At 41.7% G+C, this 10,390-nt stretch overlaps 1 protein-coding gene across 5 annotated transcripts in view; it reads right to left on the bottom strand.

Moving 5' to 3' along the window:
• Window positions 1-852: 852 nt before the first annotated feature.
• The window catches only part of LOC148350285 (transcription factor 7-like 1-D), an 18,550-nt gene continuing 9,012 nt past the window's right edge, over window positions 853-10,390 (bottom strand). For 4 of the 5 annotated variants that reach the window (XM_088320243.1, XM_088320242.1, XM_088320244.1 and 1 more), the window contains 7 exons: window positions 6,996-7,294; window positions 6,873-6,925; window positions 4,852-4,920; window positions 2,873-3,026; window positions 2,705-2,812; window positions 2,576-2,627; window positions 853-1,358 (listed from right to left, as the gene is read on the bottom strand). In XM_088320243.1, coding sequence (XP_088176369.1) covers window positions 1,261-1,358; window positions 2,576-2,627; window positions 2,705-2,812; window positions 2,873-3,026; window positions 4,852-4,920; window positions 6,873-6,925; window positions 6,996-7,241 — 780 coding nt within the window. In that variant the 5' untranslated portion in view covers window positions 7,242-7,294 and the 3' untranslated portion in view covers window positions 853-1,260. The remainder of the gene's footprint in view (window positions 1,359-2,575; window positions 2,628-2,704; window positions 2,813-2,872; window positions 3,027-4,851; window positions 4,921-6,872; window positions 6,926-6,995; window positions 7,295-10,390) is intronic. The other variant, XM_088320246.1, reaches the window with a different exon arrangement.

Below are 10,390 nucleotides of genomic sequence, written 5' to 3'. Positions count from 1 at the left end.
AAGCACGAGAGAAAAACCAGCTGAGGTTTGAAATATGTCCACTTGATGTTGACAAAGCCAGGCACAAGTAGCAAAGTAACTGGTCTATATTACTTACTCCCTCTTTTCTCTTTTCTCTTTCCCTCTCTCTCTGGATTCCTGTTACCTTTTCCTCTTTTTTTTGCTGCCTTTCTCTAAAGTTCTCTCTTTCAATTTCTCTTTATTTTTTTACCCCTTTTTCACTTTTTCATTCTCTCTCTCTCTCTCTCTCTCTTTCTCTCTCTCTTTCTCTCTTTCTCTTTCTCTCTCTCTCTCTCTCTCTCTCTCTCTCTCTCTCTTTGTCCACCTCTGAGCCTCTCCCCTTCTCTTTATTTGTTCTCTCTTTTACTGTCTCATTCATTCTCTATTTTCCTTTCTCTTTCTCCATCTCTTATTCTTTCTCTTCTCTCTCTCTCTGTCTTTTTCTCTATTTTGCACTGCACTCTTTTTTCTCCTCTCTCTTGTTCTCTCTCTCTCTCTCTCTCTCTCTCTCTCTCTCTCTCTCTCTCTCTCTCTCTCTCTCTCTCACTTCATGAGTTGTCTTTCTCTGTTATCTCTCTCTCCTTCTCCCTCTCTTTTTCTTTTGATCTCTTTTTCGCTTTCTTATTTTCTTTGTCTTTCTCTTTTCCTTCCTTTCTTCTTTTTATTTCTCTTTCTTCCCCTCTCTAACCTTTTTTTCCTCTTGTTCTCTCTCTTGTTCTCTTTTCTCTTTATTTTACTAGTCCAAGCTAAAATAAGTTTGGTACACCTGCCCTAGAACATGCATTTTAGGATATCTGTTTTCGCAACTACAATTGATTCCTTTATAAATGATCATCATACATAGAAGCAAAATGATTTTCTTTTCTGATTTTATTTACAGGAAATCCAGTGTATAGGCGCACTTGAATATAATATAAGGCACACATTTGATTTTCTGACCAATTTGGTAATCTTCAGGTTTGCCTTATCGTCCGGAAATTACAGAATTGACAGACTTATTTACTGAACAACGACTTTGGCTAATGAGCAAGCTCAAGCTGTTGCTAGGATACAGAGTCCAGAATGAGCTTAAGAGGTCTTTGGACTGATAATTTAATTCACTTTGTGAACATTTTGGCATCCCACAGGGATACATAGCTATTTTAATTCTTTTTGGGTAACACTTTCCGTTTCTGGAGGCCCACGTTATCGCTGTCGAAAACTCAAATAACAGAGTAGTATATTAAAACGTTTGGGGTTTTTTCCCCCCCATTTTTTAGGCTAAGCACACTCCAGCAAGACTTGGTCGCTGCCGTGCGTCTTTTCAGGCTCCTCACTATTTTCAGAAGTTGTGTTTTCCAATGAAGAAGAATCTGGCTCTGAAAAAGAAAATGAAGGAGAAGAATGCACAAAGGTCTGAATTTTCAGTCGTAAGTCATAGATTTTTCAAAATTCAGATTGAAATATAGTGATTAAAATTCACTCATGGCATTACAATACAGCACTTATTTTGTCATTGCTTATTTCAAATTTGGATACTAGAGGGCAGCAAATACTGCCACGGTTGCCTGTATTGATACCTTAAAGGGACAGTGTGTATCATTTGACTATTGATTTTCTATGTGTTGTATTGTGCAACCAAAGATGAATGCCCAAAACCTAAAGAATACAAATTATGGAGTCTCAAAGTGACCAACCCGCAACATTTTTGTTTTTGTTTTTTGGGCTTACACAAGGTTTGTTTTATGGGGTACCTGTAGAAGCAAAATGGCAGATACCGGACAGGGCGGGACAGATGGGATCGATACTGGATACACGAGCAAGATACGGGACAAACTGTATACAACAGCAAGATGCCGGACAGGACGGTACAGACGGGTTCAATACCGGATACTGGAGCAAGATACCGTACAGGACAGGACAGACGGGATCAATACTAGTTACTGGAGCAAGATACCGGACAGGACGAGACAGACGGGATCGATACTGGATACTGGATACTGGAACAAGATACCGGACAGGACGAGACAGACGAAATCGATACCAGATACTGGAGACTGAAGCAAGATACCAGACAGGACGAGACGGGATCGATACCGGATACTGAAGACTGGAGACTGGAGCAAGATACCGGACAGAACAAGACAGAAGGGAGCGATACTGGATACTGGGGACCGGAGCATGATACCGGACAGGACGAGACAGGCGGGTTCGATACCGGATACTGGATACATGAGCAGGATATCAGTCTTGCAAGTGCAGAGGTTTGTTGACGGACTGACAAGGAGTGAATGAGAGCACTGAGTTTAAATAGGAGGGAGGCTAATCAGGCAACGAGCAGCAGATGGCGCCAAACGGGCGGGCCGAAGTGAGGGCAATGGGCAACTGTGACATTATCAAACGTTTTTCGAAAAGTGCCAGGGAGCCACTTGGGAGCGCCAAAGAGCCAAATGCGGCTCCAGAGACACTTGTTGCTGACTCCTCCTTCTACATACACACCCCATTACAGTTGTTTTTATTTCAGTTCATATTTTTTAAATTATGATTTCTTTATTTTTAATTATTTGTTCTTTCAGACAAAGGACGTCTTTGTTACCTGCGATAATATTGACAGTGGTGACGCTGCGTTTCCTCCTCCTGCTGTTGGCCTAAGCACACAAAAAATAGATTTTTCATAGAAAAATGGGTTTACGAGTCGCCGATGATATTTCAAATCTGCGCTCACGTAGTTGTCATTCCCGGACCAGTCGGGATACATCTGAGAGTGGCGTTTTTTCTCCACGTCAGCCATTTTGTAATATTTGGCTTGCCCTTCCTCGTTCAGTTGCTTCCACTAGGAGAAAAAAAGAATGATGAAAACGAGTCACGACGAGAACGGAATACGAGCACGCACCTTGCGTCCCAGGACAATGTTGACGGAAGCGCTGTCCTTCAGATTGAGTTGCATTTTGATGTTTTGCCGATGTTCTCGCAGGAAGCACATGAAGGCGTTGAGAGGCTTTTTGACGTACGGCTCGTCCCCGTCTCTCGCACGTCGACGTCTTCGTCTGAAAACCAACAAAAATGGTAAAAGCGCTTTACAATACACTTCACACGTTAACCCTTCCCACACACACTCACACTGACTGTCAAGTTTAAACTTGAGTAAACATTCAAATAAAGAGAAGGCATTAATGGATTTTTACTTGGAAGGAGGACAGGGGTGGAAGCCTTCAGATGAGGGGTTCAAACCCTCATGACAAAGGCCCCCTGAACACCTTTTTAATACATCTTCAAGGTTACGAAAAGGTGTCAAAGCAGGGCAACATGATTGGACAATATTGAAATAGCGCATATTAAGAGACAGCCTTGGCAACCGCCTTCTTCGAGTGTGTAATTGACAAAACAATGAACAGTGAACAGACAAAATAATAGACAGCCTTGGAACCTAGAAGTGGTATAGAAGCAAAGAAACATACAATGTCTTACCAAAAACAGTCAGCCATCCAAGGCGACTGACTACCTGTATATCACCGACATAAGGAGTTCAGTGTGTCTTGCCCAAGGACACTTCGTGATTACACCAGAAGAGCCGGGAATCGAACCCGCAACCTCTTTGGTCCCAAGTGTCAAGATAACTGATTAATATCACCTGTGCCCGCTCGCCGCGGGCTACCTGATTGGTTCCCCGTCCTTTTTAAGACTAGTCCTGTTGTCAGTCCGTCAGCAAACCTCTGTTTCTACAAGGCAAGCACTTTAACTCTGACTCCCGTCCGTCCCGCTTTTTGCACCCGTTTTTCCACCTGTCCGTTCCTGATTTCCCTGTTTGTCTCTGGCTGCGACCTGTTTTTTAACCCCGACCACGTTTGCTCTCCTGTCCCGGCTTACGACCCGTTTTTGATCCCGACCACGTTTTTGCTCTCCTGCCCCGGCTATCGACCGTTTTTTCCGTCTTCAGCACCACCTTCTCCCGCTCCGCATTCGGAACACGATCCGATTCTGTGAGCAGCTTGCGTCCTGCGTCCAGCGAGCACCGGATTGCGGGTGCTGCCCTTCCTCTTTCTCGCAATAAACTTGTGGTTGACATTACGCATCTGGGTCCTGATTCCGTTCTGGTCGTGACACTAAGGCCCCTCCTGAGCTACTGCCACTGCCCAAAAGCAGCAAAAATCGGTTCATTCGACATTTTTACACATTTCTAGGGTCTACCTCTGACTCGTAACAGCCCTCAAAGAGAAAATTTCAGGACTGATATGAGTATGACTCATTGATTCCTGTGATATCGGTTTCAAGTGCTGATACCATTATCTTCCTTCCAAATTAATATTAGTGTAATTATATAATTATACCTTGAAACGTTGGTTGGTATTTTAAGGGTCGAGAAAGAAATATCAGCACTTCGTACGGGTATCATTGGCGTCTAAGAGTCAAGTACTCGTATGGATTTGGGGGAAGAAATAACCAAAAATGGAATGAAATACTTGATACAAAGCCTGCCCTCTGCTAAGATGGCTGGTATAGGCTCCAGCACCCCAGCGACCCTACTGTGGATAAATAATGGATGGATGGATAGTCTTACATGGCCATGATACTAGTGCAAAACATTGCTACTATTCATTTCCTTTAAACGGCATGGAGAAAATGTTACTTTTGACCTTCAGATTATTATCAAACGATACCGGTATCGATGGCTGTTGTGAGTCCCAGTACTCAAATGTGCGGCTTGGTATCACCCCAAAACTTTGTATCGGTAATTGTTAGCCATCGCTAGTACTTTGTTGTTGTCTTTAATTCCCTTTCATCTCTATTAATTCAATTTCCTTCCTCAGCTCCCCAAATCGAAGCTAACCGTATCAAGACGACGACGATACCAGATCGAATACTACTACTTACTTTGCGAATGTGATTGTGGGAGGAGAAAAGATGGGGGGGGCAGAAATGTGATAAACCAGCCCACCATTCCTAGAGGAAGAAAGAAAACAGACATTGCAAATCACTTGGTTGTTTGCCCCATCTAAAATGGCCGCCCTTATGTTATTATGCGGGTAATGTTTCCCTTATCTGGGATATTTTAACCCTGCAAAGCATTGTGGGACTAGAAGTCCAGAGACTAATGATTAACATCAACTTTGGCTTACTCGCTTAAAAAGCCTCGTGTGTAATGGCCGATTTCCCAGGGACATTACCGTTTCATTTTCTGCTTCTACATTGAAAATGCTAAAGTTCTATCCGGCCATATGTAGTGTAAGTCTATGTTTTTGGCTAGGTACATATAAGCACACCTTGGCCCCCACAGTGAAAATACAACAGTTGTATCCATCTATATATAGTAAATGTCACGGTCTTATCCCTCCACGAGCAGTTCATGTCTTTCATTTTAAGTAGCCACATAGGAGCACACTTTGGGCCCCCACGGCAAAATTGAGACGGGGATATCCACCCTTATATGGTGGATCCCACTATTGTATCCATCCACATATAGTGGGTGTCACAGTTGTATCAATCGATGCTACATGTTAGTCTTGAGCACACCTCATGGAAAAAAACAACACAGGTGTATCCATCTATGGTATAGTGTAAGCCATAGTTGTATCCATCCATAAATAGTGTAAGTCTTTGCTTATGGCCAACCACATACGAGCACACTTTGGGCCCTTATGGGAAAAAAACGCCACAGGTGTATCCATCTATGTATAGTGTATGTCACAGTTGTACCCATCCATAGATAGAAGTCTTTGCTTATGGCTAGCCACGTACGAGCACACCTTGGGCCCTTATAAAAAAAACTGCCACAGTTATATCCGTCTATGTATAGTGTAAGCCATAGTTGTATCCATCCATAGAAAGTGTTAGTCTTTGCTCCTGGCCAACCACATACGAGCACACCTTGAGCCCTTATGGAAAAACCCACCACAGGTGTATCCATCTATGTATAGTGTATGTCACAGTTGTACCCATCCATAGATAGCCACATACGAGCACACCCAGGGCCCTTATAGAAAAAAAAACTGCCACAGTTGTATCAGTCCATGTATAGTGTAAGCCATAGTTTTATCCATCCATAGATCCACAGTTGTATCAGTCCATGTATAGTGTAAGCCATAGTTTTATCCATCCGTAGATAGTGTAAGTATTTGCCTATGGCCAACCACATACGAGCACACCTTCAGCCCTTATGGGAAAAAGCGCAACCGGGTTATCCTTTTATGTATAGTGTATGTCACAGTTGTACCCATCAATAGATAGAAGTCTTTGTTTATGGCCAACCACATACTAGCACACCTTGGGCCCTTTTGCAAAAACCCTGCCACAGGTGTATCCATCTATATATAGTGTAAGCCATAGCTGTATCCATCCATCCATAGTGTAAGTCTTTGCTTATGGCCAGCCACATACGAGCACACCTTGGGCCCTTATGGAAAAAACCCGCAACATGTGTGTCCATCTATGTATAGTGTATGTCACAGTTGTACCCATCCATAGATAGTGTAAGTCTGTGCTTATGGCCAGCCACATACGAGCACACCTTGGGCCCTCATGGAAAAAATTGCCACAGGTTTATATATGTATAGTGTATGCCAAAGTTGTATCCATCCATCCATTGTACAATGTAGGTTTTTGCTTTCGGCCAGCCACATAACAGCCCAACTTGTAAATAGATGAAACGCTAATTTTTGAAGTAGACGAGCACGGTACTTGGTTAAATGTTGTATGTAACATGAAAAAAAACATGTATTTAATGTCAAAACTGAATATTGTATGTAGTGGCTGTCACAGTTATATCCATCCATGTATAGTGTAAGTCATGATTTTGCAGCACATACGAGCACAACTTGTAAACGTTTCTTTTCCAATCGGATGTAAACATAGTACTGGTTTGGGATGCATTTTATTTTTTGTTTTAGGTTACTTACAGCATTACAGGCGTACACCAGGTGGAGCTCTCGAGTCCAGCCAAAGAGATGTTCTGCCAGAGTGGGCGGCAAAACAAAAAAGTGATGAAGATGAAGATGAAAAGAATCTATGGTCCTACTTACTTGTTGACTTTTTCCCTCAAACGAGTGCACGCCATACGAGAGGGACGGCGCCATCACGGGCGGGATCAAGTTTTGCGGGGACGGTATCCAGGGGCGGGCCCCCTCAGAATGGGGCCAGGGGCCCGAGGACCCGCTGGAAACGGAGGGGCGTAACATGGTGCTCAGAACTTCCAGGAGGATGTTGACCACTTCCTCCCACGTCATTTCCGAAACAGCCTTCTCAAACTCTGCTGTCAGTTGCTCCATCGCACCTGACGACCTTGGGATCCTCCTAAAGGTCGCCTGAAGAACCAGGGGACCTATGGCACAGATAGCAACCGTTGCAAGGGTCAACTGGCATTCGGTTTTGAAGAAGGTGAGGATGGAAAATCAGCAACAAAAAAAACCTAAACTAAAAATCACTTAATCATTATCATAACTAATTATATGAAACCCAATTTGCGTGCGTCTTCGTATGTGGCCAATAGGCTCCGAAACGGCTGAACCGATTTTCTTAAAAATTTACTCAGTAGTACTTTAAGGCCTCTGGGAGTGTCTTTAGCTACAATACGTGTCAAGGCACCACCAATAAATACCAACAAAATCGATAAACATCTGCTTTCGTGTACAAGCAGCCTGTAGCTAAATGTGGTCATACTGCTCTTTGGCACTTCTTTAGTGGCTCCCTGGCCCCAGCAATCTCACTCAAGCCAGACAATGCCGGTCCCTTATGCTTGTTATTATTAAATATGTATGAGTGTGTTAGTCTTAGGAGACTTAAAAATCAATATTTTCTTATTCGATTTTTTTTCTTGTTTTAAGTATAATTTTTTTTTAAATTTCTTAAACAAGATACAATGTATATTAAAACGTGGAAAACAAGTTAAAGATGGAGTAAAATCCCTAATAAACGTACACCAAAACGAATAAGCTGTATTACTTCCTGCGCTACGAGAAAGAGTAAAGAAAAACACCATATTATTAATTGAAGCAAGCTGATGATTTATGATTTATTTAAAAAAAAATAGTAATAAAATAAAAAATAAAAACATTAAACTAAGGCGGGCAGCACAGCAGCGCAGTGGTTAGCGCTTGTGCGGCACAGTTCATGTCATGGGAACCTGTCGTGGGTTCAAATCCAGCTCCAGACTTCCTGTGCAGAGTTTGTATGTTCTCCCCGTGCTTGCGTGGGTTTCCTCCGGGCACTCCGGTTTCCTCCCACGTTCCAAAAACATGCATTTCAGGTGAATTGGCCGGTCCAAATTGTCCCTAGGTGTGAATGAGCGAATGAGTTGTCTGTCCCTGTGTGCCCTGCGATTGGCTGGCAACCAGTTCCAGTGTCCCCTGCCCACTGCCCGGAGATGGCTGGGATGGGCTCCAGCCCCCCCGCGACCCTAATGAGGATAAGCGGTACGGCTGATGAGATGAGATGAGATGAGATTAAACTAAGGCAGGGAACTAACACTTACAGTGTTGTGTGTATGATATGGCCACCGGATGTCACTATTTTGTAGTGAAACCGAAAACGAGTGCTAAAAAGCACAAGAATACAAATTACAGAAACTCAAAATGACCGGATTGCATCTTTTTCCTCTCAGTTTTTTTTTTGCCTTCCACAAGGTTTTTTGGGATTTTGGGGTACCCCTAGAAACAAGATGGCCGACATTGGTGTTGGCCTCGCGATACGCTAAATAAATGCAAATTTTTATAAAAAGAAATGTACGTTTCTATGATAGTTTATGTACTTTTGCTTATACTGTCATTTATTATTGATTTTTACTTATTTAAGTTGTCTTACTACTAGGAGGTGCTAAGTAGTGGACAGTGTCCCTTTAAATGAGCTTATTATACTGAAATAAAATAGAAAATACAATACTTTCTTAAAGACATTTACTTGCTTCTTAAATGAATCACTCGAAAGAAAGCTAAATGTGATCTGTCATTTAGTGCATGGTAGATTATTTTAACTCATTTTAAAGGGATGGTGTGAAATGACCACTAGATGTCACTGTATTTTTGAGTGCAAAAGGAGTCTTATTAAAAAATCTAAACGGCAAAAACTCAAAGGAAAAAAGATAAGGTTTTACTTCCTCCGTTTTTTGCCTTCCACAAGGTTTTTGGGTTTTTTGGGTATCCGTAGAAACAATATGGCCGTCCATATGTCAATAAAATGCAAATTTTTCAACCTACCAGTATTTAAAAAAAATGTGTCAGTTGTGAAATGTGCTTATTATTTAAATCAATAGTTTTTTTTCCTAATGGAGTTTTTCGCCACTAAGAGGCGCTAAGAAAAATAGAGCTAAAATATAAAGAGCTGCCCAATTTCGTTGTCACAATATGTTAACCCATTTTGTAACAATGACAATAAAGGTATATTCTATTCTATTCTATTCACATACCGCACCCCTTTTTTAACTTTTAATTTGTTTATGATTGGTATTTAGCACTTGCTTGTTTTATTCTTGCCTTATTGTTGTCCTGAAAGGTGCTCTGAAGTAAAATGCATCATCATCATTATCAAGAATATTGTTTCAAGAATACATTTTAAAAATATAGATATTTTTTTCCCCAAAACCAATGAAATGTCTTGACGCTAAAACAAATGCACATAAAATGATTAAAATATCCAGAAAAATCACATTTTTCTTCAGTGTATTATGAGCAGTGTATACTCTGAAAAAATAACCCCATATCCAATTGTTAGAAAGTATTTTTTATGTAAACATTCTTTCTCAAATAAACTACACCTATTGCACCGAACGTTGGAGAGAGAGAGAGTAAGAAAGAAAGAGAGAAAAAAGAAATACAGAAAGAAAAAGAGAGCGAGAGAGAGTTAGAGAGAGAAGAGAGAAAGAGAAAGAAGGAGGTAAAAAGAGAGAGGCAGAAAGAGAAAAAAAGAGTGCAAGACAGTGAGAGTGAAAGAGTGAAAGAGAGAGAAGGGGGTGAACGAGAGAGAGGGGGAGAAAGAGAAAAAGAAAGAGAGAGAGAGAGAGTAAGAGAAGGGGGTAAAAGAGAGAGGGAGTAAGAGAAAGAGAGAGAGAGAGAAAGAGAGAGAGTTAGAGAGAGAGAAAGAGAGTGAGAGTTAGAGGGAGAGAAAGAGAGAGGATGGGTAAAAGAGAGAGAGGGGGGAAGAGAAAAAGAAAGAGAGACAGAACAAGAGTTAGAGAGAGGGGGAGAGAGAAAAAGAGAGAAGTGGGTAAAAGAGGGAAAGAGAGAAGGCTAAAGAGAAAAAGAGAGGGAAAAAGAGAGTGTGACAAAATTAGAGAGTGAAGGAGAGAGAAAGAGAGAAAGAGAAAAAGAAAGAGTGAAAAGAGAGAGAAAAGGGGGGGGTTAAGAAAGAGAGAGGAAGAAAGAGAAAAAGAGAGGAGGGGGTAAAAGAGAGAGAGAGGAAGAGAAAAAGAAAAAGAGAGAGAAAG

The sequence above is a fragment of the Urocampus carinirostris genome, chromosome 16 (assembly GCF_059441175.1).
Source record: "Urocampus carinirostris isolate Australia breed hairy pipefish chromosome 16, RoL_Ucar_1.0, whole genome shotgun sequence".
In the NCBI taxonomy this organism is placed as follows: domain Eukaryota; kingdom Metazoa; phylum Chordata; class Actinopteri; order Syngnathiformes; family Syngnathidae; genus Urocampus; species Urocampus carinirostris.
The sequence above is the reverse complement of the archived record's forward strand: the minus strand, read 5'-3'. Positions and strand labels throughout refer to the sequence as shown.